At 51.8% G+C, this 27,571-nt stretch overlaps 2 protein-coding genes across 2 annotated transcripts; one reads left to right on the top strand and one right to left on the bottom strand.

Moving 5' to 3' along the window:
* Positions 1-536: 536 nt before the first annotated feature.
* On the bottom strand, positions 537-5,081 carry LOC144275125 (uncharacterized). The gene is made up of 4 exons (XM_077834261.1): positions 4,836-5,081; positions 4,176-4,302; positions 3,556-3,669; positions 537-3,246 (listed from the first exon to the last, which is right to left on the bottom strand). The coding sequence occupies exons 1-4, from the start codon at positions 4,956-4,958 to the stop codon at positions 896-898; spliced, it is 2,715 nt and encodes a 904-aa protein (XP_077690387.1). The 5' UTR covers positions 4,959-5,081; the 3' UTR covers positions 537-895.
* Positions 5,082-21,503: 16,422 nt separating this feature from the next.
* On the top strand, positions 21,504-25,934 carry LOC144275128 (uncharacterized). Its single transcript, XM_077834263.1, is given in 9 exon segments — positions 21,504-21,752; positions 22,310-22,447; positions 22,952-23,066; positions 23,404-24,582; positions 24,585-24,920; positions 24,923-24,981; positions 25,226-25,301; positions 25,304-25,337; positions 25,575-25,934. Coding segments are annotated over 9 exon segments (2,208 nt in total). The 5' UTR covers positions 21,504-21,629; the 3' UTR covers positions 25,723-25,934.
* The last annotated feature ends 1,637 nt before the right edge of the window (positions 25,935-27,571 follow it).

Below are 27,571 nucleotides of genomic sequence, written 5' to 3'. Positions count from 1 at the left end.
TCTTTTAAGACTTCTGGAAGCATGCTCCATATCTCATCCCTCTCAGATTTTGGAAGACACTTCAGATTCTTAAACCTTGGGCCGAGTGCTGTAGCTATCTTTCGAAATCTCAGATAGTTACTTTCTTTGCGTTTTGTCAAATCTGCAGTGAAAGTGTCCCCCCATGTGCTAGGTCATTCTCCGGGACTTTGATATGATGACATATTTGGCAGAAGGTGTGTAAAACAGGACAGGGGACATACAAGTCTCCTTCAAGGAGTTCAGTCACAAATGGAATTAATGCATTATTTTTTTTAAATGAGCATCCTCCACTGGAATGGTGGCCGAAGCATGAAGGGACATAGGCATGTTTAGCATATCTTGCACTTAAATACCTGCGCTGCCAGCTACAAACATGCCATGGGAACGCCTTCTCACACTTTCCGGTGACATCATAAATTAGAAGCAGGCAGCATTCGCTCCCGTAAATGTAAACAAACTTGTTTGTCTTAGCGAGTGGCAGAAAAAGAAGTAGCACTGAGTGGACTTCTAGGCTCTAAAGTTTTTAATTGCTTTATTTTTCAGTGCACTTATATAATTAAAATCATCTATGTTTCTAAGTTACACTTTCCTGATAAAGAGATTGCACGACAGCACTTGTATGAGGGGAACTGAAAAATACTATTTTTGTTTTGCATGTTTGCAGTACAAATATTTGAAATCAAAAATAATAGAAAGTGAGCACTGTGCACTTTCTATTCTTTGTTGTGAGAGAAATCAATAGATATGAAAACATAGAAAAACATTCTAAGCATATATAACATTATAAACATAAGCACTCATGGGGTTTCTCTCCGGTATGGATTGCTTGATGTTTAACAAGGTCTGACCTCTGTATGAAACTTTTCCCACATTCTCAGCACTTATGGGGTCTCTCTCCTGTGTGGATTTTGTGATGTTTAATTAGGCCTGACCTCCGTACAAATTTTTTCCCACAGTCTAAGCACTTGTGGGGTCTCTCTCCTGTGTGTATTCTCTGATGTGTCACCAGGGCTGATTTCCATGTGAAACTTTTCCCACAGTCAAAGCACTTATGGGGTCTCTCTCCTGTGTGGATTATCTGATGTTTAAGAAGGGTTGGCCTTTCTGTGAAACTTTTTCCACATTCTAAGCACTTATGGGGTTTCTCTCCGGTGTGGACTGCTTGATGTTTAACAAGGTCTGACCTCTGTATGAAACTTTTCCCACATTCTAAGCACTTGTGGGGTCTCTCTCCTGTGTGGATTTTCTGATGTTTAATTAGGCCTGACCTCCGTACAAATTTTTTCCCACAGTCTAAGCACTTGTGGGGTCTCTCTCCCGTGTGTATTCTCTGATGTGTAACCAGGGCTGATCGCCATGTGAAACTTTTCCCACAGTCCAAGCACTTATGGGGTCTCTCTCCTGTGTGGATTACCTGATGTCTAAGAAGGGTTGGCCTTTCTGTGAAACTTTTTCCACAGTCTAAGCACTTTTGGGGTTTCTCTCCGGTGTGGACTGCTGGATGTTTAACAAGGTCTGACCTCTGTATGTGTAACCAGGGCTGTATGTGTATTCTCTGATGTGTAACCAGGGCTGATCGCCATGTGAAACTTTTCCCACAGTCTAAGCACTTGTGGGGTCTCTCTCCTGTGTGGATTGCCTGATGTTTAAGAAGGGTTGGCCTTTCTGTGAAACTTTTTCCACAGTCTAAGCACTTATGGGGTCTCTCTCTTTTGTGTATTCTCTGATGTGTAACCAGGGCTGATCTCCATGTGAAACTTCTCCCACAGTCCAAGCACTTATGGGGTCTCTCTCCTGTGTGGATTACCTGATGTTTAAGAAGGGTTGACCTTTCTGTGAAACTTTTTCCACAGTCTAAGCACTTATGGGGTCTCTCTCCCATGTGTATTCTCTGATGTGTAACCAGGGCTGATCGCCATGTGAAACTTTTCCCACAGTCCAAGCACTTATGGGGACTCTCTCCTGTGTGGATTAGCTGATGTTTAAGAAGGGATGGCCTTTCTGTGAAACTTTTTCCACAGTCTAAGCACTTATGGGGTCTCTCTCCAGTGTGGACTGCTTGATGTTTAACAAGGTCTGACCTGTGTATGAAAGTTTTCCCACAGTCTAAACACTGATGGGGTCTCTCTCCTGTGTGGATTTTCTGATGTTTAGTTAGGCCTGACCTCCGTACAAATTTTTTCCCACAGTCTAAGCACTTGTGCGGTCTCTCTCCTGTGTGGATTGCCTGATGTTTAAGAAGGGTTGGCCTTTCTGTGAAACTTTTTCCACAGTCTAAACACTTATGAGGTCTCTCTCCAGGGTGGATTGCCTGATGATTAAGTAGGTTTGACCTCTGTATGAAACTTTTCCCACAGTCTAAGCACTTATGGGGTCTCTCTCCCGTGTGTATTCTCTGATGTGTAACCAGGGCAGATCGCCATGTGAAACTTTTCCCACAGTCCAAGCACTTATAGGGTCTCTCTCCTGTGTGGATTACCTGATGTTTAAGAAGGGTTGGCCTTTGTGTGAAACTTTTTCCACAGTCGAAGCACTTATGGGGTCTCTCTCCGGTGTGGACTGCTTGATGTTTAACAAGGTCTGACCTGTGTATGAAAGTTTTCCCACAGTCTAAACACTGATGGGGTCTCTCTCCTGTGTGGATTTTCTGATGTTTAATTAGGCCTGACCTTCGTACGAATTTTTTCCCACAGTCTAAGCACTTGTGGGGTCTCTCTCCTGTGTGGATTAGCTGATGTGTAATCAGTGCTGACTTCCAATTCAAACAATTCCTGCTCTCAAGGCACCCAGAGGGTTTCTCTCCCATGTGGCTTCTCCCATGATTAGTAAGATCTGAGCGCTTATTGAGGTTTTCCCCACAGTCCAAGCATTGAAGTGTTTTCTCTCCAGTATTTATTGCCTGAAGCGTAAGAAGCGCCGGTCTCAGAATGAATCCTTTCCCATAACCGAGGCATTCATAGCGTTTGTCTTCCTTGGGGGTTGTCTGCCGGGCTGTGGGATCCCTGTGTCCTTCCCCACATATAATAGATCCATCCAGTTGCTCCCTTGAGTGGTTTCCCAGCAGCCTCTTTGACCTCTGCCAATTTCCCCAGGCTTCTCCCTGTGCCAAGCACTGGGAAAAATTCCCTTCAGCTCTTCCCACAAAAATCCCCTGTGGTTCCCCGTGCCCAGGAATTTCCTGATGTTGATTCCCCTCCTTCTTCTCACTCACTCTCTCATCACCTGCTGGGAGAGAGACAATGCAGACAGGAGTCATTCTGCTGAGGAGAAATTAAGAGGAATAGAACCGAGGGAAAACCCAACATACTAAAGGTTGGAGAGATGGAGCAATTGGATTCTGCCTCCACTTCCCAGTTCGGAAGGAAACTCCTGCAGTGAACAGGACACATGGGAAGCGATGTCAGTGATATCTGCTGCCTGCAGCCCTGCTCTGGGTGAGATGAGGAAGGAACCGAGGGCACTTACTAATATGTCATTTTTGGGATTCTCAACTTTTTCTTTCATTCACTAGATGATTTGTATGTCAGCGCTCACCTGTGTGGGCACCTCTTGGGATCTCTCTTTCTTCACAGGCCTGGAGATTGGGCACCCACGGCTCTTCCCCTCGTTCCAGCCGGGTGATCAGATCAGGTTTGGGAAGGGGAAATCCTGTGCAGGGAGTGATATCAGACCAGATCAGGGTTTGTGGAGGATTGAGAGAGCATCTGTCAGAAAGGACATTCCGTGGGTGGCACCTGTCCCAGTGCTGTGCTGGGGAATGTGGAATCTAAGAGGACAGGAACGTGGTCACTTAACCCCCTTGCGGGAGGCAGACGTCTGGGGAGGTGAGGGCAATTGTGATGCACACCCAGCTCTCGTGTTAAACCCCTGCCTATTTCTAAACCTGCGAAGTCCAGAGCCCTCCACATGACTGGAGCTGTTCCCAAGGAGGAGAGAGAAGAGGGATTCTGTGTGCGACCGAGAAACAACACAGACAGGACAATGCATGGCTTCTCCACCGTGCAAGCTAGGGGGGTTGGGTGGGGATGATTTAGTATGTGCCTTATGTTTTGACACCCTCTTCTCATTGGAGCATGATGAGGGAAGAACCTGACCGGTGTCAGACACACAGACCTCCCCAATTTCCAATAACCAAGGGGCCAGGAATCCCTTACCCAGCGAGGTCACTGTCTCGTAGTTCTCCTGCATGACATCCCTGTAGAGGGCTCTCTGAGCAGGGTCCAGCAAAGCCCCCTGCCCCTGGGTAAAATACACAGCCACCTCCTCGAAGGTCACTGGCATCTGAAACAACAAAGCACCTGCTGCCCCAGCCACAATCCCACTAGTCATGGGGTAGGACGGAGAGAGAAGCAGAATCCTCCGCGCACCCTGCTCAGAGTAGCTAGGAGGCTTCAGGGGGTGGGAGAAGGTGAGAGCTCCTTGTCCTCCCCAGCACATGGAGCAGGGCAGGGTCGTCTCATTTCCCACATGCCTGCCAGCCATAGGCTGAGACGGGAAGCAGAGCTCTGAGCCGGGGACAGGGACAGGAACCTTGACAGCTTCCCTTCGTATTTCACAGCAGCCTCTGGTCAGTGGGTCAGGCTCCAGCACTGGGAGTCTGGTCCATTTTCCCAGCCCTCCCCAGGGGGGTGTTTTCTGGTTCAGAAATGGGGGATTGTTTCCCCTCCCCCCCACTCGCCAATGGGCCTGTTCAGAAAATCAGGCCCAGGTTGATCACGTTCCAGCAGGTTTATCGCACCCCGTCCCACCCCGGGTGATTAACCCCCCTACGATGCCCCTCCCCCACCACCAAAAGCTCCCTGAAAATCCCCTACCTGAGCTGGCTCCATCACAGCCATTTCCCTGCCCTGTCCCCTGCAAGATGGGACAATCTGAAGCAAAATGTGGACGCGATTCCACAGCCTGTAGGAGGAGATGGGAGATTGGGCAGGTTTCATAAGGGGCTGGAGTCCATGTCACTCCCCAATTCCCCCCAGGCTCTCTCCCTGCAGACAGACGCTCTGATTCTATGACTCTGCCATGCTGGGAACAAACCCAGTTAGTTCATTACCTCCCCGGCCAGCCCCCCCCCCCCCGCCCCCTCCCCCGCTTAGAACTAACCCACCACCTCCCTTCTAAACCTCCCCACAGCAGCATCTCCGAGCCAAATGCTGGAAAAAGAGCAGATCAAAGGAGTCACTTCAGGGTACTGCCCCACAGTGTATTGTGACCCCCTCCAGCTCTCCCCCATCTCCATCCGTAGTGCGGTGCTCAGCAGAGCGAGCAACTGGCTTTTCCTCTCTCAGCCCCTGCTCTTGTTCCCAGGAGAGCGGACTGCCCGGGGGTGCAGGGAATGGATCTGGGCAGGGCTGGGAGCTGGGAACCTCCCTCCCCACTTCTTGCTGCTGCTGCCCTTCAAGTCTCTCCGCTCTCCTTTTTTATCTTCTTCCCTCAACCTGGGAGAACGGGTGACTGTCCCATTGCCATGGGCCTCTGCTCTCATTAGGCAGCTCAGCCACTGACACTGGTAACAGGGGTTTGAAGCTGGCTGTGTCACTGAGGGCAGGAGCTCTGGGACTCACAGACACAGCCTGTATCCTGAGGTCTCTGAGGATGCGGGGCTGGAAGTGGGTCAGTCTCCGGATTTGGGACTCAGCGGGGAGAGCCCAGGGCTCGGGACTCTGGATTCCCCCCAAGATGGACTTTGCTGAATGCTCCTGATTTCTGTGCTAACGAGCTCTGTTCCACACGGTTTTCTCAGCGACCAATGAACCCTTCTGTTTTCCAAGCTGGCTGAGAGTCACAGCGGACTGCGGAGGTGGGGTGCACAGCCCCTGTGAGGAGCATGTCAGGCTTCTCCTTAGGCTGCCCCCGGGGGTTCAGGCTGGGGTCATGTGCCCTCCCTGGGCCCCAGGACCGGGAAGGCTGGGGCCACATGCTCAGCAGGTCGGGGGAGATGTTGGGGGTGCTCAGGGTCTGGGGTCCTGCCCCTGCAGTGGGAGGGGGACTTGCCTCCCCCAGCCCTAGATTCATCCCCCAGCAGCTGTATCTCGTTCTTCTTCCCAGCTCCTAGTCCCAGGCAGGGGGGCTGAAACAATCTGTACAGTGGGGTGTCAAGGTTCCTTCCCCACTCTGAACTCTAGGGTACAGAAGTGAGAACCCACATGAAAAACCACCTAAGCTTATTCTTACCAGCTTAGGTTAAAAACTTCCCCAAGGTACCAACTTTGCCTTGTGCTTGAACAGTATGCTGGCACCACCAAATGTTTTAAGCAAAGAACAGGGAAAGAGACCACTTGGAGACGTCTTCTCCCCAAAATAGCCCCCCAAACCCTACACACCCCCTTTCCTGGGGAGGCTTGAGAATAATATCCTAACCAATTGGTTACAAAATCATCAAAGACCCAAACCCCTGGATCTTGAAAGAATGGGAAAATCAGTCAGGTTCTTAAAAGAAGGATTTTATTAAAAAAAAAAAGAGAGAGAGGTAAAACTCATCTCTGTAAAATCAGGATGGAAAATACTTTACAGGGCATTCAGATTCAAAACACAGAGGATCCCCCTCTGGGCAAAACCTTAAAGTTACAGAAAACAGGAATAAACCCCCCTCTTAACACAGGGAAAATTCACATAAAACAAAAGATAAACGAATCTGCGTTGCCTGGGTTACCTATACTGGTTGCAAAATTGGAGACTTGGATTAGGATGGGTTGGAGAAGATGGATTTCTGTCTGGCCTCTCTCAGTCCCAAGAGAGAACAACCACGTAAACAAAGAGCACAAACAAAAGCCTTCCCCCCCCCCGGCAAGATTTGAAAGTATCTTGTCCCCTTATTGGTCCTTTGGGTCAGGTGCCAGCAGGTAAGCTGAGCTTCTGAACCCTTCACAGGTAACAGGATGTTGCGTTTGGCCAGGAGGGATTTTATAGCACTGTGTACAGAAAGGTGGTTTCCCTTCCCTTTATATTTATAACAGGGGGGCTGAGAGCCATTGAACCAAACTGTAAAGCCTGGATAGGATGGAAACCCCTTCAAGCCAGGGGGTGCAGCAGGGCCCCGCCAGCCCAGATCCAGAGCCTGTGCTGCCCCCCCCCCGATTGTACCCCTGGGCCCCGCTCCCTCCCCGACCCCCAGCTGGGGCCCCCCATCCTGCATCCAGTTTAGCCCCTGCCAACCTTCTGCCCCTCCCTATTTGCCCCCGTCCCATCTCCCTGATCTGCAGCCCCCGTCCACACCAGCCCGGCTAGGGGCAGGGAAACAAACCAGCAGATTGGGGAGGCGGGGTAACGTGATCCTGCCCCCGCCACGCACACGCCGGGAGCTGCGGCAGCTTTCCCGGGCCCGGGGCAGGGAATCGCAGCCGGCTCCGCTGGGAGCAGCCCGGGGCCAAACCCGCCCCCTGCAGCCCGGGGGTGACGGGGGGGGGCGGGTCTCTCTTACCTTCCCTCCGAGCGGGGCCCCCCGGGGCAGGGGCCGGGCCGGGAAGGGGCCCTGGCCGGGCTGGGGGCTCTGCCCTGGGAGAGGCTCCCGGGGAGCAGCGGGCAGGGCCCGGCTGGAGGTTCCCCTCTCCCGGCTGCAGCCCGGGCTCCGGGCTCCCAGCACCAGCCGCCGGGGCTCGGGGATCTCGCCGGGAGCCAGAGTCCCCGCAGCGGCTGCGACCCACTTCCTGCGGCCGGGCCTGAGCCCCGCGATCGCTCCCGCCAGAGCCGCCCCCCAGCCGCTCCTGGGTCCTAGCGATCAACCCGTCAAGCTGCGCCTCCCCTCTCTGTGTCAGGTGTCGTGTTTTCAAGTGCTCCGCCTAGGAATGTGCTACCGGGAGCGGTTACCGATACCTAGTGGAGGGTAAGAAACTGCTAGTGTAGTAAACTGCTACCTGATGTAGCAAATGCCTACGGGCAGCAGCTTCTTCCACTGCAGTGTAGGTGAAATTGCTACGCGTAGAAATGTGCTCGCTCGCTCTCTCCCTCTCCCTCTCGCTCCCTGTAGCAGTTATTTCTATGTGTAGATTGTAAGAAACAGCTTTTGTAAACAGAGGCTCCTTCCCGCACAGGTCATGTTTGCTAAACCTTAATTTTTTTTCTCTTCTCTGGCCTCTCTCCAATTTTTACTCCAGCTGAGAGCTCATCAGCCCAGAGGAGAGCCGATATCCCAGAGTGACCGTCTGTTTTCTTGCATAGGTCCCTTTCCACAGTACTCGGATTCAGCTTGTGGTCCACTATGACCCTCCGATCCCTTTCCGCAGGACTCCTTCCTAGGAAGTCATTTCCCATTTTGTATGCTTCCAGCTTGTTATCATTCACAAAAGTTTATAATTGTACTCTCTATGCCATTATCTCAATCATTCATTCAGATTTTGAATAGAAGCTTATCCAGAACTGATCCCTGCAGAACCCCACTGGTTATGCCCTTTCAACCTGACTCAGCCCTTTCAGCCTCTGAGTCACTTGCACCCATCTTATTTTAGCTCCATCTAGGTGGCATTTCCATAGTTTGTTTATGAGAAGGTCATGGGAGACCTGCAACACTGCAATCTGATGAAGCTAATTCCTCCAGATAGCAGTTTCTCAACACTGTAGGTAGGTGAGACTGCTCTCTGCAGCAATTAGCTACATCAGATGGCCTTTGTTAGCATCGTAGGACCTGTTGCTGCTGCAGGTAGCCTGGTCCTACAGATAGCATTTTCACACCCATATACGGGTCAGAAATTGCAATCTGCAGGGATGTGCTATCTGTAACACTGCAATCTGATGAAGTTACTTCCTACAGATAGCAGTCTCACGTACCTGTGGTGTGAGAAACTGCTCTCTGTAGGAATTAGCTACATCAGATTGTGGCGGTTCAATGACAAGACAGCACAGAGCTTTTAGCAAGCAAGCGGCTGGTCTGCTAATGGGCTTCTGCCTGTCAGCTTTCCACCTTCCCCTTTATTCTTTCTCTCCCCCCGCGCATTACATTCTCCAACAGATAAAAGGAATACACTGGCTTTGTTCAACATTCTTATTTACCAGTTTCTATCTACCGCATTCCTTGCTCTCGGGCCTTGAGCCCAGTCCTGGGAGGCTTCCCACGGTTCATGTCATCTGGGCGAGATTCCAAGGTTGATGCCCTTGAAAGGCGCTGTGTGTGCACAGGTCCAGCACAACAATCCAGGTGTGCCCTGAATGTTGCCAAGCGCATAAACCTTGTATGAATCCTACATCCCCTCCTTTTTTGTTTATTTGTGCTCGGCCATCTCATGGTAGCCATCAATTTGCTTTTGCAAGCCAATTAACTGCCGGACAGACGAGGTCATAACTCGTGGAGCCTGCCAGGGCGGTTCTCGACAAAGCCTTAACAAAAAGGAGATACATTGCACACAGCAACAGCAAAAAATGAGCTTAAGAAGGTAAAGTGTAATTGGCCGGGCCCCAATTAGCCATGCTAGAGTACTGGGAAGAGAGGTTCGCGTAAGCAGCGAGCATCATCTCATTTCCGATTTCCTCAGGGTGATGACATACTGGAATAAGGCACATACCTAACAATTCTTCAGCTGCTACAAAATCAAATAAACAAAAGTGGGTAACATTTTCTATTGTAGCCAATCTTTCCCATAGGTTATATGTCATTCGGGCTCGTAACGGAGAAAGCGCTCCCGAGCCAACCCCTACAGGAAATAGCAGGCACAAAAGGCATACAATCAATACAGAATTAGCAGTAATTTGGGCAAGAATTGCCACAAACAAAGTCTCAGAAGTCTCTGGCTGTTGCTTTGCTGCCAGTCTTCGTTGAGCCGCGGCGACCAATGCTTTTACTGCTCCCCATGTCACGGGCTGGCTTGGGACGCTACGCCTCCTCCGTTTCCGTCCTGCCGTTGTCGACCCAGGAGGCACCGCATTCTACTCCGAGGTCAGCTAAAACTCCGGTATGGGGTTCGACAGCCTCTGGTGCCACGCCATGCTGTTTCAGTGCCGGTCGCACACACCGGACCGGAACCCACAACGGTCCTGCAGGGAGAGACACAGCAGCATATCCCCAACCCCAAGTAATTAGAGGCACTGGGCCCAACCATTGCGGATCGGGCAGCTGATGGTAATAGACACGCGGTCTTTCCAGTACCTCGGATTTGTGAAAATGCCGATCCGTGGGGGTCTGCTGATCTGCGTTCAGCGTTAAATTATTTAAAGTGAACAAAAGGATACGCAATTGTTGCTGAATGTCTCCTAAGGTTCGGAGACGCAGCTCCCCTTGTTTTAATTGTTTGTCGAGCAAGGTTTTTAGCGTGTGATTTGCACGTTCAACAATGGCTTGGCCCATGGAATTATAAGGGATCCTGTGTGTGAGATGGACGTCCCATTGGACACAAAAGGAGGAAAGGGCTGTGGAGCAGTAGGCTGGGGCATTATCTATATTTTCTGGCTCGGGCGACCCATAACAGCAAAACAGGCTAGCAAATGGTGCATAACTTTGGGAGTGGCTTCCCCACGCTGTGGGGTCACCCAGAGGAATCCTGAATAGGTATCAATGGAAACATGTAAAAACGAATAGGGACGGAATTGTGGCACGTGAGTAACATCCATTTGCCACAGCTGATTCGCTGCGGTGCCTCTGGGGTTAACGGCATAAAAAAAGGTAGGGGCAGCAGCGGCATGGTGGGGGCAAGAACGAACAATAGAACGTGCATGATCAGCAGGAATATGAAACTGCCGGGCCAAAACAGAGGCAGACTGATGAAAAAAGGCATGGCTTTCAATGGGGTCAGAAAAAAGGGAATTTACCTGACCACGTAACGCGCGATCGGCGCGCGCATTGCCTTCAGTAAGTAGCCCAGGCAGAGGGGTATGACTGCGAATATGAGCAACAAAATAAGGGAAATTACGAGTGGTGAGGAGATACTGTAAGGACAAAAACAGGCGAAGAAGGTCTGCATCGACCTGAGGGGTAATGAGGGCAAGGGGTAAATGATCAATTACCTGATAAACATAATGCGTGTCCACGATCAAATTAAAGGGACAATCAGCAAAAAGTTAAAAGGCCAAAGTAACAGCAGCTAATTCCAAGGACTAGTAAAGCTCTCCAAGCGCTGTGCATGCAAATATTATTGTACAAGCGAATGAAGCGCTTTCAGCTTTTCTAGGGGGAGGGGCCACTGGTCAATCCATACGGGCTCTAAGGATTGCCATACTAATGGTACTGCGGATGGCAAGGTGGGTGAGGGAGGATTTCGGGCCATTATATATTAATATCGAGGGTGGTGTCCAGCTTTGTAAGTAAGTCAGGGCCCCAAATATTGAGGTGGACAGGGAGTACAAAAAGGCGGATTGTAGCAAGGGCACGGCCTCCTGGTTTGGAGACCGTGACCCAGGACAAACTTTGGCGCCCGGGTTTGCTACCCCCGATCCCCACAACTCTTTAGAAGGAACTGTTGGCCAACCGACCGGCCACTCCGGATCACGAATCACCGTAACGTCAGCTCCAGTGTCCACCAGCCCTGTAAAAGGAACATTATTTAAGAGAAGTGTTAACTGAGGTTTCGAGGGGTGGACCGACATTGTTAGAGCAACAAGTGGAGAGGACGTGTTGTGAGATGGCGACTGAGCCAGTGTCGATCCAAAGCCGCCTCCGCCCCAGGCTCGATCCTCTGCAGCTGGCACCTGATAGGGGACTAAAATCAATTGCGCAATTGACCGTCCATGCGGGAGCGACTGCGGAAGATGGGTCCACACCTGAACCTTAATAACGCTGTTGTAATCGCCATCAATGACCCCTGGGATGACAAAAAAGCCCTGTTTCCCAGTGTGTGAGCAAGGGAGAACAAGACCCACAAATCCGGCAGGGAGAGGTCCCGTCACCTGGGTAGGTATGGCACAAACCTCCCCCGGCAACTGAAAATCAGCGTCCTCCTGCATAATCAAATCAAGCCCTGCACTTCCGGCAGTCGCCGCCTTCATGGAGTCTATGGGTTTTAAAGCAGAGGAACAGTTGTCTGAGTGGGAAACACCCCTGTTTGGCCCTGGGTTCGGGGGGAACCCGTCATGCGGTTTCCCGACCCGCTACGACACTGATTAGCCCAGTGATAGCCCTTCCGACACTTGGGGCACTTCTTTGAGGGGTGGGCAGGCGCTGTCGATGAGCGGCACTCCCGCTGAAAGTGACCCTCCTTACCACAGCGGTAACAACGCTTCCCCTCCTTCCCGCTTTTCCGCAGGGCGGCGGCCATAACCCCAGCTTTATGTGCTTGTGTGCCGATGTTTTGGCACGCCCGCAGCATGTCCGACAGCTCTAGAACACCAGCGGCTTGTGCCACCTGGAGAGCACGGCGGCAATCCTCGTTCGCATTTTCAACCGCCATTTTTAACAGGATCTCCTGAGCTGCCGCAGGGTTATCCACCTGTTGGAGGATAGCCTCCTGCAATCTGTTGGTAAAATCCGTAAAGGACTCTGATGCACCCTGACGGATACTGGCAAAGCTTTTGGTAGGCTTGCCTGAATCCGGGACCTTCCGGAAAGCATGCTGGGCACAGGTAGGAATAATGGGGAAGACGGCCTGAGGGAGTTGAGACTGCATCTGAACAGTAGCAAACAGGCCCTCCTCTGCCAAATGCTCATAAATGACACCTTGCTCTCTATATACCTGGGCTTGGCGTTCCGCCATCTGCCAATACTCACTAAGCCAAATAACATACTGACTGGGCGTCAGCATCATGCGCAACAGTGCCTTCCAATCTTCAGGGATCAGGGTGTACCCAGTACCTAGCCCTTCAATGAGACCACTTACATACGTGCTAGTGAGGCCGAACTCGCGAATCGCTTTCTTTACGTCTCTGACCACCGAATAGGGCAAACTGACCCAGTTTGCAACCTGGTTGCTCTGGCCATCATCCTGCCAGGTCACCGGACGAACTGAGACCAGATCAGCCAGCTCCTCTGCTGTAAGATCTGAGCGAGTCTTCGCTGCGTGAACCATTTGTTGCACCAGCGAAAGCCGCATGGGTCCCCACGGGGGGAGGGTGATCACACACCGGCTCCGGTGGGGAAGGCCAGGGAGGCGGTGGTAATAGAGGCACTGGGGGCGAAGCAGGGGGAGGGATGGCTGCAGGAGCGGACGGGGTGGCGGGATCGGCAGCCCCTCTGTTGGTGCGGGAGTGGGCCTTTCCGAGGCGACACGCTGTGTCGCATTGCCAGGAGGGGGGATGGCTGCAGGAGCGGACGGGCGTGGCGAGAGCACCAGCCTCGCGAGGGAGGGCCTGTCCGAGGCGACACGCTGTATCGCGTCGCGGCAGAGATGCCAGGCATGTAGAGCCTGCACAGGCGCCCGAGGCTCTTTGTGCAATGTCTGGCCCAACCGCTCCCAGTCCGCTAGCTTAAGACTTCCAGCTTCAGGGTACCACGGGCATTGGGCACTCACCTCCTGTAGCAGGAGAGTGAGTTCTCGAGTGGGGCAGTCATGCTGCGCCTTACGCAGCAAATGCTGTAGCTCACTGCGGTGTTGCACTTGCAAAGCAGAGAGGGAGCTTCCCATGCCTACCACAACGAAAAATACTCACCGGGATCCGCGAAGCGGATGAGTGACGCGTCTGAAACCCTTGCCGGGCGAGGTGAGTGCTGAGGGCCCCACGTTGGGCGCCAGTTGTGGCGGTTCAATGACAAGACAGCACAGAGCTTTTAGCAAGCAAGCGGCTGGTCTGCTAACGGGCTTCTGCCTGTCAGCGTTTCACCTTCCCCTTTATTCTTTCTCTCCCCCCGCGCATTACATTCTCCAACAGATAAAAGGAATACACTGGCTTTGTTTAACATTCTTATTTACCAGTTTCTATCTACCGCATTCCTTGCTCTCGGGCCTTGAGCCCAGTCCTGGGAGGCTTCCCACGGTTCATGTCATCTGGGCGAGATTCCAAGGTTGATGCCCTTGAAAGGAGCTGTGTGTGCACAGGTCCAGCACAACAATCCAGGTGTGCCCTGAATGTTGCCAAGCGCATAAACCTTGTATGAATCCTACATCAGATGGCCTCTTTTAGCAAAGTAGGACCTATCGCAGCTGCATATGTTTCTGGATGGTACAAGGCCCTGTACGGTACAAGGCCCTGTATACACATTAACCCTCATGGGGCACATCACTATCACTCTCACAAGACAGGATACTAGATTAGGCGGACTATTGGTCTGACCCATGATGGCAGTCATTACAATAGATTTTTTTCCATGGAGAAAGACATTATATGAGCTAATATACTGTCTTTATTCAATATTTGAGAATCAAGTTGTACACAGTGGCATGAGGAAAAACACTCAGGGCTAGACTGAGAGGCAAAATAACAGTTGCAACAATGCAATCCCCATTGGTGGCTGGACTCCAAAAGTTTTGACACTAGGCCAGAAATTCAGTGAGCTCTAAACTGAGAAGAAAAAAAATTAAATTTAAAAATTCAGGGAATTCAGGGAATCCCAGCAACAGACAAGACAACTGCGAGGAGACTCTATGCAATCAGATACAGTGATAAGGGATTCTTTGTTTCTGAGGGGATATATGTAAAATGTTTCACTGAATTAAGTCTCAGGGATTATTTACACTGACAAATTAAAGTGCTCTAACTTGCTGGCTCAGGAGGGTGAAAATCACCCCCCTGAGCGCAGCAAGTGTGAGCTCTTTAAAGCGCTCGTGTGGACAGGCTCGGCTCCCGGTGCTCGGAGCTAATCCCCTCGTCGAGGTGGATTACCAGGAGCACTGGCACCCACGGCAGCGCTTTGAACTTTCTCGTGTAGATGTAGCCTCAGTGGGTTAGATCAGACCAAGAGGAGCGGCACTGACTAGGCATTGGGATGCCTGTGCCTTTAAGAACCCAGCCCTGGGAAGCCCATGCTGAGAGGTGCTGTCTGTGGGAGGGGAAATTAAAAAGCCCCTTTGCCCCCCACCATTTTTGCAAGCACTGGTGTCTCAGTCCCACTGGGGTAACTGTTACTCCCCGTGCCCCCGTCTGTGCCGGGTTTTGCCCTCTGTCACCCTCTGCCAGCACCTCACCCCAAGCTTAACTCCTGCTCCACCCCCCCAGCCCTGATTTTGCCTTTTAGCCCCTCTCCTAATGCTGCCTCCAGCTGCTTGACCCCCCATCAGTCAATTTCCACCCCCTGCTCAGACCCTGGCCACCCCCCTGCTCCATTTTGCCCCCTTTGCCCCTTTTTAACCCCTGTAAATAGCAGTCAGCAGATTTTTACTGCTAATAAGGGCAGGGTGAAGGGCAGTGGCTTCAGCAGTTGTACTGAGGACAGAAGGGAGGGACCGTCTTCCATCTAGTGTGGGGAATGGGTGACACATTTTTCTAAAATACTGAATGAACTTTAGGGGAAACCACTAAACATGCGCAGAGGTAAGTGGGGAAATGGTCCCGCTATTGTGGGGAACTTTCCTAACTTAAACACCTCCTGGGTGGAATCGAATAGCAGAAGGATCTGAGTCCTCGCTCCCACTCCCTTCACCCAGAGCCTGCCTCACCTTGAGGGCTCCTATCAAGGTTCCTTCCCCACTCTGAACTCTAGGGTACAGATGTGGGGACCTGCATGAAAAACCCCCTAAGCTTATTTTTACCAGCTGAGGTTAAAACTTCCCCAAAGTACAAACTATTTTACCTTTTGCCCTTGGACTTTATTGCTGCCACCACTAAGCATTTAACAAATATATAACCGGGAAAGAGCCCGCTTGGAAACGTCTTTCCCCCCAATCCTTCCAAGCCCTATGCTCCCTTTCCTGGGGAAGGCTTGATAAAAATCCTCACCAATTTGCATAGGTGACCACAGACCCAAACCCTTGGATCTTAAGAACAATGAAAAAGCAATCAGGTTCTTAAAAGAAGAATTTTAATTGAAGAAAAAAAGTAAAAGAATCACCTCTGTAAAATCAGGATGGTAAATACCTTACAGGGTAATCAGATTCAAAACATAGAGAATCCCTTTAGGCAAAACCTTAAGTTACAAAAAGACGCAAAAACAGGAGTATACGTTCCATTCAGCACAACTTATTTTATCAGCCATTTAAACAAAACACAATCTAAGGCATATCTAACTAGATTGCTTATTAACTCTTTACAGGAGATCTGACTTGCATTTCTGCTCTGGTCTGGGCAAAAGCAACACACAGACAGAGAGAAACTTTGTTTCTCCCCCCCTCCAGCTTTGAAAGTATCTTGTCTCCTCATTGGTCATTGTGGTCAGGTGCCAGCGAGGTTATCCTAGCTTCTTAACCCTTTACAGGTGAAAGGGTTTTTCCTCTGGCCAGGAGGGATTTTAAAGGTGTTTACCCTTCCCTTTATATTTATGACACTCCCCTTCCACTCTCCTGTGTGGCAAAGTCCTTATAACCCCGACCAGGCAGGGCCCAGGCTTCCTGAAGGGCTCGGCCCCCTGACCTGGTTATGACCACTCAGGACACAGGTTAGAGCAAACCCACTCTGGGTACTTTCTCCGCTCTGGATGCTTCCCTGATCTCTTCCCTGACCATTGTTTATGCCCCAGAACAAGTGCAATTTACTAACCAGCAAGTAATTTAAAACAATCAGGAAGCAATGAGAAAGGTGAAAGGAAAACACTTAGCCCCACTCTATGGGCTCTGGGGAAGCACAAACAGCATCTCTGGGATGCCCGGACAGTTCACAGTCTGTCCCTCCCACGTCCCAGGCCTCCAGCCCAGGCCCTGGCTGTGCTGCAGGGATGCTGCGGGTCAGACAGGTGCTCTGGTGGTGGCCACACGCCCTCAGGCTCTCGGTGACAGGACTTTTCTTCCCAGTGTCCCCGGAAAGGTGCAAACCAGAGGACAAATAAAAAGCCCCCCCCACTTGGTAATCTCTGTAAACTGATGGGGGGGGGGAAGTGGGGCAGACTCGTGATCTTTCAGCACTTCTGGCTGCTGACCAAGTTCTGTCCCTGCCCCCCAGGGTTCCATGGGGTGCAGGCCATGGACTGGGACACCCACGAGGGGTGGGGGAAATGCCAGTATGACGGGGATAACTTCATCATCTTCCACATTCAGCCTCAGGCCCCTTACCCCTGTCTGCATCCCGACGCCCCCCTCCTGAAGCCGTGGCCCTGCTTCTGGCCCCACCTCAATGGGATTCGGGGGCGGGGCACCACACCCGTACTCTAAAATCATTCCAAATAGTCAGGGAAGCTTTGGGGGTTTGTGGAGGCTTCTGCCTGAGGGCTCAGAAGCTGCAAGGCAGGTGTCCAGACTAGGGATGAAAATAGCATGTAAAAAGTAACCCTTTCACCTATTACAATTCTACTGGTAACCTGTTAAGGAGTTCACAACATGGGCATCTGCCCAGCATCCCGGCTGCCATCATGACGGGTTTATCCCGGCAAAGCACAGGTGGAGAGGCTGGAATTGCTCTGGGCCCAGTGGAGCGATTTTTAGAGCTACACTGCCTCCCCCTTATCCCTCTCTGTGCCCTTCTACCCCCTCGAGGTGGGGCCGGGAGCCGGGCCATGGCTCCGGGAGGGTGGGAGATGGGACACAGACAGGGATAAGAGACCCAAAGCTGGACGTGGAAGCTGATGAAGTCATCCCCATCGTACTGGCATTTCCCCTGCCCCCCGGCGGTGTTCCAGTGTTGGATCATATTAAAGAAGTTCTGTATTAAAATCACAAATGAGTTTGATTCCCCATAGTTTAAATTCCAGGGTATTACTAATTAAGAGGTCTCTTGGTTTTTGGTACTGTTTCTCTCCCTCTATGCGTGAAACTTGGAAGCTGCTAATTGCGTTAGTACATTCTAAGACAGAGTCTGTTCTCAAAGCAATTCACAGAGAGAGAGACTCAAAGCAATACTCTGTAACAACAGAAACAGCACCCAGAGACTCCCCGCCCTTTTGTTGTATTAACAATTGTGATTAAAATAGAGATAGAGGATGTATGTGGATGGATGCTTGGTGTGGATAATAACTGAATGATCAGGGTGGTGCCAGCCTAAGAATCCAGTGTCCATCGGCTGAAGAAGGCGTCAAGTGGAAATAACCAGAGGACCCCCGGAGGGCAGACTGGAATCCACCCAACAGCCTCAAGAATGGGAGAACCAAAGAACAAGATAACATCTAGCAGCACAGAGCCGTCAGGAATGTGCTATCTGCTGATTGATTCAGCAACAGCATGATGAAGCAATTCCAATAGACTGGCATAGGAAGAAATTCCTATAAATATAGACTCTAAAAAGTGAGAACTTTGGGGTCTGATTCTGCAAACCAACTTCCAGGAGCATCAGATGAGCATCTGACAAGGCCCTGCTCCCTCCTCATGTCCAGGCCACCTGGCCAGTGGCTTGGCATGAGCAACTCTAAGGCTGGTAACTATGATAACAACCTTGCAGAACCTGTGTGTGTGTGTGTTTGTATGAATGAATGTGTGAATAAATATGAGAATGGAATGGAATGTTATAGCTATAACTAACTGCTTACTATGATTCTTTCTGTATTCCCAATAAATGTGGTATTTTGCCTTTTTCCCTTTAATAAGATCCTGTTGGTTTTTATTTTATTGGTATAACACCAGATCAAGGCCTCCGTCCCGTGGAACCCAGCGGGAGGGCAGGGACAGAACTAGGTCAGCAGCCAGAAGTGCTCAAAGATCATGAGTCCAACCCCCTGCTCCCCTCCCCCCAATCAGTTACAGAGATTACCAAGTGTGGGGGCTTTTTATTTGTCCTCTGGATTTGCACCTTTCCGGGGACACCGGGAAAAAGGTCCTGTCACCTAGAGCCTGAGGGCGTGTGGCCACTGCCAGAGCACATGTCTGACCTGCGGCATCCCTGCAGCACAGCCAGGGCCTGGGCAGGAGGCCTGGGACGTGGGAGGGATGGACTGTGAACTGCCCCCGTGCCCACAGAGTGGGGCTAAGTGTTTTCCTTTCGCCTTTCTCATTGTTTCCTGATTATTTTTTTAATTAGTTGCTGTTTAGTAAATTGCATTTGTTCTGGAGTATAGACAATGGTCAGGGAGGAGGTCAGGGAAGCGTCCAGAGCAGAGAAAGTTCCCTGGAGTGGGCACGCTCCAGCGCGTGTCCTGCGTGGTCACACCAAGGTTGGGGGCCAAGCCCCCCAGGAAGCCTGGGCCCAGCCTTGTCGGGGTTATAAGGACTTTACCACACAAGAGAGTGGAAGGGGAGCCCTCAAGGTGAGGCAGGCTCTGGGTGAGGGAAGAGGGAGCGAGGACTCAGATCCTTCTGCTGTTTGATTCCACAGCAGTGGGGGGTAAAGTCAGGAAAGTTCCCCACAGTAATGGGACCATTTCCCCGCTTACCTCCCTGCATGTTTACTGGCTTCCCCTAAAGTTCATTCAATATTTTAGGGAAAAGTGTCAGAGCTGGCCACACTCTGAGGCCACCAAAAATGTGGCCGTGAGAACCCCTGGGCTCGATGCTCATGAGGGGCCCTTCTGACCTTAGAGCCTGTGAGTGTAACAGAAGCGGGGCACAGAAATGCTGAAGCGCCGTGGGTTGATCGCTAGGACCCAGGAGCGGCTGGGGGGCGGCTCTGGGGGGAGGATCGCGGGGCTCAGCCCGGCCCAGGAAGTGACTCGCAGCCGCTGCGGGGACTCTGGCTCCCGGCGAGATCCCCGAGCCCCGGCGGCTGGTGCTGGGAGCCCGGAGCCCGGGCTGCAGCCGGGAGAGGGGAACCTCCAGCCGGGCCCTGGCCGCTGCTCCCCGGGAGCCTCTCCCAGGGCAGAGCCCCCAGCCCGGCCAGGGCCCCGGCCCGGCCCCTGCCCCGGGGGGCCCCGCTCGGAGGGAAGGTAAGAGAGACCCGTCACCCCCGGGCTGCAGGGGGAGGGTTTGGCCCCGGGCTGCTCCCCGCGGAGCCGGCTGCGATTCCCTGCCCCGGGCCCGGGAAAGCTGCCGCAGCTCCCGGCGTGTGCGGGGCGGGGGCAGGATCACGTTACCCCCCGCTCCCCCCACTTGCTGCTTTGTTTCCCTGCCCCGGCCGGGTTGGTGCGGACGGAGGCTGCAGCTCAGGGAGTTGTGAGGGGGGCAAATAGGGAGGGGCAGAAGGTGGGCCGGGGCCAAACTGGATGCAGGGTGGGTGCCCCATCCTGGGCCAGGGAAGGAGCGGGGCCCAGGGGCACAGTCAGGGTGGGTGGGGGGGGGGCAGCACAGGCTCTGGATCTAGGCTAGCGGGGCCCTGCCGCACCCCCTGGCTTGAAGGGGTTTCCATCCTATCCAGGCTTTACGGTTTGGTTCAATGGCTCTCAGTGCTTCCCCCTCCGTACAGATTGTTTCAGGCCCCCTGCCTGGGACTAGGAGCTGGGGATAACAATGGGTACAGCTGGTGGGGGGTGAGCCCTCCTCGCATTGTAGGGACAGGACCCTAACCCCTGAGCACCCCCAACATCCCCCCCACTGAGCATGTGGCCCCAGCCTCTCCAGCCCCAGAGCCCATGGAGGGCGCATAGCCCCAGTCTGAACCCCAGGGGCAGCCGAAGGAGAAGCCTGACATGCTCCTCACAGGGGCCGTGCACCCCACCTCCGCAGTCAACTGTGACTCTCAGCCAGCTTGGAAAACAGAAGGGTTTATTGGTCGCTGGGAAGGCGGCACAGAACAGAGCTTGTTAGCACAGAAATCAAGAGCGTTCGGCAACGTCTGGCTTGGGGGGAATCCAGAGTCTTGAGTCCTGGGCTCTCCCCGCTGAGTCCCAAACCAGGAGACTGAGCCGCTTCCAGCCCCCCATCCTCACTGACACCCAGCTGCCCCTCCCCCATGCTTTCTCTCTTTCCCAGGAAAACAGGTCACCTGGCCTCCCCCTCTCTCTTTGTTCTCCAACATCTTCGGCTGGCTCCTTGCAGAGGATGAGCTCTGGCCATCACTTGCCAGGATAGAGAATTTTGGCCATTCTCTATGCCCAGCAGCCACTCTGCCATCACGCCTGCCCTCTAGAGGTCTCTGCAATGATCACACCCCTGTATCCCACCAGCTTGGTACTTGTGTAACACATGGGGAAACTGAGGCACACACACAGTATTCAGAGAAAACATTAAGAACAATCCCGCTTCATCAACCCCTCTGAGACCAGCCCAGGGGCACTTTCTCCAGTGGCTGGAACCACTTTGACCATACCAGCCCCTGAACCTGAGCCTGCAGATGATGGAGAGACCCAAGACAATGGGGCAGCCGCCAGTTCTCCCAGAGCGAGGGAAGAAGACAAAAAGGGAGAGTGGAGAGACTTGAAGGGGCAGCAGGAGCAGGAAGTGGGGAGGGAGGTTCCCAGCTCTGCCCAGATTCATTCCCTGCACCCCCGCGGCAGTCAGCTCTCCTGGGAACAAGGGCAGGAGCTGAGAGAGGAAAAGCCAGTTGCTCACTCTGCTGAGCACCGCACCACTTAGGGAGACGGGGGAGAGCTAGAGGGGGTCACAATACACTGTGGGGCAGTACCCTGAAGTGACTCCTTTGATTCTGCTCTTTTTCCAGCGTTTGGCTCAGAGATGCTGCTCTGGGGAGGTTTAGAAGGGACGTGGTGGGTTAGTTCTAAGCAGGGGGGGAGGGAGGGTGAGGCTGGTGGTGTGGCCGGGGAGGTAATGAACTAACTGGGTTTGTTCCCAGCATGGCAGTCATAGAATCAGAGCGTCTGTCTGCAGGGAGAGAGCCTGGGGGGAATCGGGGAGTGACATGGACTCCAGCCCCTTATGAAACCTGCCCAATCTCCCTGCTCCTCCGACAGGCTGAGGAATCGCGTCCACGTTTCGCTCCAGATTGTCCCATCTTGCAGGGGACAGGGCAGGGAAATGGCTGTGATGGAGCCAGCTGAGGTAGGGGATTTTCAGGGAGCTTTTGGTGGTGGGGGAGGGGCATCGTAGAGGGGTTAATCACCCGGGGTGGGACGGGGTGTGATAAACTTGCTGGAACATGATCGACCTGGGCCTGATTCTCTGAACAGGCCCACTGGTGGGTAGGGGGGAAGGGGGAAACATTCCCCCATTTCTGAAACAGGGAACAGCCCCCCTGGGCAGGGCTGGGAAAATGGACCAGACTCCCAGTGCTGGAGCCTGACCCACTGGCCAGAGGCTGCTGTGAAATTCAAAGGGAAGCTGTCGGGATTCCTGTCCCTGTCCCCAGCTCCGGCTCAGAGCTCTGCCTCCCATCTCAGCCTGTTGCTGGCAGGTATGTGGGAAATGTGAAGAGCCTGCCCTGCTCCATCTGCTGGAGGGTGGGGATAAGAAGTTCTCACCTTCTCCCCACCCCCTGGAGCCTCCTGGCTGCTCTGAGCAGGGTGGGGGGAGGAATCTGCTTCTCTCACCCTTCTCCCCCGTAACTAGTGGGATTGTGGCTGGGGCAGCAGATGCTTAGTGGGCAACTCTTGTTCCAGATGCTGGTGACCTTCGAGGAGGTGGCTGTGTATTTCACCCAGGGGCAGGGGGCTCTGCTGGATCCCGCTCAGAGAGCCCTCTACAGGGACGTCATGCGGGAGAATTACGAGACAGTGACCTCGCTGGGTAAGGGATTCGTGGCTCCTTGGTTATTGGAAGCTGCGGGGTGCGGGGAGGGTTTGTGTGTCTGGCACCGCTGAGGTTCTTCCCTCATCACACTCCAATGAGACCAGGGTGTCATAACCTAAGGCACATACTAAATCATCCCCACCAGAGCCCCGTAGCTTGCAAGGTGAGGAACTCTTGTATTGTCCTGTCTGTGTTGTTTCTCGGTCACTCACAGAATCCCTCTTCTCTCTCCTCCTTGGGAACAGCTCCAGTCATGTGGAGGGCTCTGGGCTTCGCAGGTTTAGAAATAGGCAGGGGTTTAACACGAGAGCTGGGTGTGCATCACAATTCCCCTCACCTCCCCAGACATCTGCCTCCCCCGAGGGGGCTCAGTGACCTCGTTCCCGTCCCTTTGGATTCCACGTTCTCCCAGCACAGCACGGGGACAGGTGCCACCCACGGAATGTCCTTTCTGACAGACGCTCTCTCAGTCCTCCATACCCTCCTCTGATCTGAATTGACCACCTGTACAGGGATTCCCCCTTCCCAAACCTGACCTGATCGCCCAACTGGAACGAGGGGAAGAGCCGTGGGTGCCCGATCTCCAGGCCGGTGAGGAAAGAGAGATCCCGAGAGTCACCCACACAGGTGAGGACTGACACAGAAACCATCTGGGGAATGAAGGAAAAAATTGAGAATCCCAGAAATGTGGTATCAGTAAGTTCCCTCAGTTCCTTCCTCATCTCACCCAGGGCAGGGCTGCAGTCAGGAGCTATCACTGACATTGTTTCCCACGTGTCCTGTTACTTGCAGGTGTTTCCTTCCCAACGTTCCTTCTCTGTGAAAGTTTGGGTGGGATTTGGAGGCAGAATCCAATTGCTCCATCTGTGCAGCTTTACTATGTTGGGTTTTCCCTCGGTGCTATTCCTCTTAATTTTTCCCTAGCAAAATGACTCCTGTCTGGATTGTCTCTCTGTCCCAGCAGGTGATGAGAGAGTGAGTGAAAACGAGGAGGGGAATCAACAGCAGGAGATTCCTGGGTACAGGGAATCACAGGGCACCTTTGTGGGAAGACCCCATAAGTGCTTAAACTGTGGAAAAAGTTTCATATGGAGGTCACAACTTGTTTTACATCATCGAATCCACACAGGAAAGAGACCCCACAAGTGCTTAGACTGTGGGAAAAGTTTCATACGGAGGTCAAACCTTCTTATACATCAGGCAATCCACACCGGAGAGAGACCCCATAAGTGCTTAGACTGTGGGAGAAGTTTCACACGGAGGTCAGACCTTGTTAAACATCAAGCAGTCCACACTGGAGAGAGACCTCATAAGTGCTTAGATTGTGGAAAAAGTTTCATACGGAGGTCACACCTTGTTAGACATCAGGCAATCCACAAAGGAGAGAGACCCTATAAGTGCTTAGACTGTGGGAGAAGTTTCACACGGAGGTCAGACCTTGTTATACATCAAGCAGTCCACACTGGAGAGAGACCTCATAAGTGCTTAGACTGTGGGAAAAGTTTCATACGGAGGTCAGACCTTGTTAAACATCAAGCAGTCCACACTGGAGAGAGACCTCATAAGTGCTTAGATTGTGGAAAAAGTTTTATACAGCGATCAACCCTACTTGATCATCAGGCAATCCACACTGGAGAGAGAGCCCAAAAATGCTTAATCTGTGGAAAAAGTTTCATACGGAGGTCAGATCTTGTTAAACATCAAGCAGTCCACACTGGAGAGAGACCTCATAAATGCTTAGATTGTGGAAAAAGTTTCATACAGAGTTCAGTCCTCGCAAAACATCAGCTAATCCACACAGGAAAGAAATCCCATAAATGTTTGGACTGTGGGAAAAGTTTTATACGGAGGTCAGACCTTCTTAAACATCAGGCAATCCACACAGGAGAGAGACCTCATAAGTGCTTAGACTGTGGGAAAAGTTTCATACAGAGATCCTGCCTTGTTAGACATCAGGCAATCCACACAGGAGAGAGACCTCATCAGTGCTTAGACTGTGGGAAAAGTTTCATACAGAGGTCCCACCTTGTTAAACATCAGGCAATCCACACTGGAGAGAGACCTCATCAGTGCTTAGACTGTGGGAAAAGTTTCATACAGAGGTCCCACCTTGTTAGACACCAGGCAATCCACACTGGGAGAGAGCCCATAAGTGCTTAGACTGTGGAAAAAGTTTCATAATGCTGTCAACCGTACTTGACCATCAGGCAATCCACGCTGGAGAGAGACCCCTTAAATGTTTAATCTGTGAAAAAAGTTACATAGAGAGGTCCCGCCTTGTTAGACACCAGGCAATCCACACTGGGGAGAGAGCCCATAAGTGCTTAATCTGTGGAAAAAGTTTCATATGGAGGTCTGACCTTGTTAAACATCAGGCAATCCACACTGGAGAGAGACCTCATAAGTGCTTGGACTGTGGGAAAAGTTTCATACGGAGGTCAAACCTTCTTACACATCAGGCAATCCACACCAGAGAGAGCCCCCAAAGTGCTTAGACTGTGGGGAAAGTTTCATACATAGGTCCCACCTTGTTAAACATCAAGCAATCCATACAAGAGGGAGACCATAAGACTCTTGGAAAGGTTTCAGAAACAGATTAGCCCTTCTAAAGATCAGGCTATCCACACACACGAGAGAACCCCGTAAGTGCTTAGACTATGGAAAAATGTTTCAAATAGATGTCATCCCTTGTTTTACATCAGAGAATTCACACAGAGGAGTGACCCCATAACAGCTTAGCCTGTGAAAGACCTTTTAAATGGAGGTCAGAACTTGTTTCAAATTAGGCAATTCACACAGGAGAGAGACCCTATAAGTGTTTGGACCATGTGAAAAGTTTCACACAAAGATCGAATCTTATAACACTCAGAAGATCCACACAGGAGAGAGACTGCATCAGTGCTCAGACTGGAAAAAGTTTCCTACATAGGTCAGACCTTGTTAAACATCAGCTAATCCACAGAGAAGAGAGATCCCTTAAGAGCTTAGGCTGTGGGTAAAGTTTTATAAGGAGCTCAGCTCATGTTTTAGATCAGAGAATCCACACAGGAGACCCCATAAGTGCTCAGACTATGGAGAAACTTTCATACCGTGGTCAAGGCTTCTTAATGATCAGGCAGTCCTCAAAAGAGGGAGACTCCGTAAGTGCTTAGACTGTGGAAAAAGTTTCATACAGAGGTCAGACTTTGTTAAACATCAGACAATCCACACTGAAGAGAGGTCCGATAAGTGCTTAGACCAGGGGTGGGCAAACTTTTTGGCCCGAGGACCACATCGGGGTTGAAAACTTGTATGGAGGGCTGCGTCAGGGAAGGCTGTGCCTCCCCAAACAACCTGGACCCGCCTCCATCTGACCCCCTCCCACTTCCTGCCTTCTGACTGCCCCCCTCAGTATCCCTGATCCATCCAATCCCTCCTGCTTCTTGTCCCCTGACCGCCCCCTCCAGAGACCCCCCACCCACCCCTAACCACCCCCCAGGACCTCATCCCCTATCTAAACCCCCTGACTGCCCCCTCCAGGGGCCCCTGCCCCAAACCACCCCCCCAGAACCCCACCCCCTTCCCAATCCCCCATTCTCCCTGTCCCCTGACTGCCCTAACCCCTATCCACACCCCTGCCCCCTGACAGGCCCCCGGGACTCCCACACCTATCCAATCCCCCCCATGTACCCCATCCCCTGACCGCCCCCCCCCAACAGCCTCCGTCCCCTTACTCCCCCCTGGGACTCCCTGCCCCTTATCCAACCCTCCGGCCCCGGCCCCCTTACCACGCTGCTGGTGGCCCGGCAGGAGCCAGACACGCTGCACCACTCTCCCGGAGGAGCACGCAGCCCCACCCCTCAGAGCGCTGCCCACACAGTGCGCTGAGGCTCCGGGAGAGCGGGGAAGGTAGGGGATGGGCTGGGAGCAGCCTCCCCCACCGGGCGCTCAGGCAGGCCGGATGTGGCCCGCAGCCCGTAGTTTGGCCACCCCTGGCTTAGACTGTGGGATACATTTCAGAAACTGATGAGTCCTTGTTCTACATCAAGGAATCCACAAGACTCCATAAGTGCTTGGACTGAGCAAAAGTTGTACACAGAGATCACACCTCATTAAACACGGGAAAATTCACACACGATCTAAACTTCTGTGACACCTGGCCCAAAAGAGTTAAGAACCTTGCAGGCTAATTGACCCAGATTCAACCTTTAGAGACATGTTAGAAAAGTGTGTAAATGGTATTTGGGGCCACTCCAAGTAATATAGAGTAGAACTTTGAAATGTAAACTGGTGTTGTTAAAATATTGGAAGAAGATAGTAGGGCTGTTGATTAATTGCAGTTAACTCGCGTGATTAACTCAAAAAAATTCATCGGGGTTAGAAAAATTAATCTCAATGAATCACATTGTAAAACAATAGAATACCAGTTGGAATTTGTTAAATGTTTTTGGATATTTTTCTGCGTTTTCTCATATGTTGATTTCTCACAACAAAGAATAGAAAGTGTAGAGTGCTCACTTTATATTATTTTTTATTACAAATATTTGTACTATAAACATTCAAAACAAAAATAGTATTTTTCAATTCACCTCATACAAGTACTGTAGTGAAATCTCTTTATCAGGAAAGTGTAACTTAGAAACATAGATGATTTTAATTATATAAGTGCACTCAAAAATAAAGCAATTAAGACCTTTAGAGACTAGAAGTCCACTCGGTGCTACTTCTTTTTCTGCCAATCGCTAAGGCTTGGTCTATGCTACGAGTTTATGTTGGATTTAGCAGCGTTAAATCGAATTAACCCTGCACCCGTCCACACAATGAAGCCATTTTTTCAACATAAAAAAAGGGCTCTTAAAACCGATTTCTGTACTCCTCCCCAATGAGGGGATTAGCGCTGAAATCGACATCGCTGTTTCGAATTAGGGTTAGTGTGGATGCAATTCAAAGGTAGTGGCCTCTGGGAGCTATCCCACAGTGCACCATTGTGACCGCTCTGGACAGCACTCTGAACTCGGATGCACTGGCCAGGTGTACAGGAAAAGCCCCAGGAACTTTTGTAACTCATTTCCTGTTCGCCCCAGGCGAGTTCATCAGCACAGGTGACCATGCAGTCTCAGAATTGAAAAAGAGCTCCAGCATGGACCAAACAG

Source organism: Eretmochelys imbricata, chromosome 14 (assembly GCF_965152235.1).
Source record: "Eretmochelys imbricata isolate rEreImb1 chromosome 14, rEreImb1.hap1, whole genome shotgun sequence".
In the NCBI taxonomy this organism is placed as follows: Eukaryota; Metazoa; Chordata; order Testudines; family Cheloniidae; genus Eretmochelys; species Eretmochelys imbricata.
Note: the sequence above shows the minus strand (reverse complement) of the source record. Positions and strands in the feature narration are given on the sequence as shown.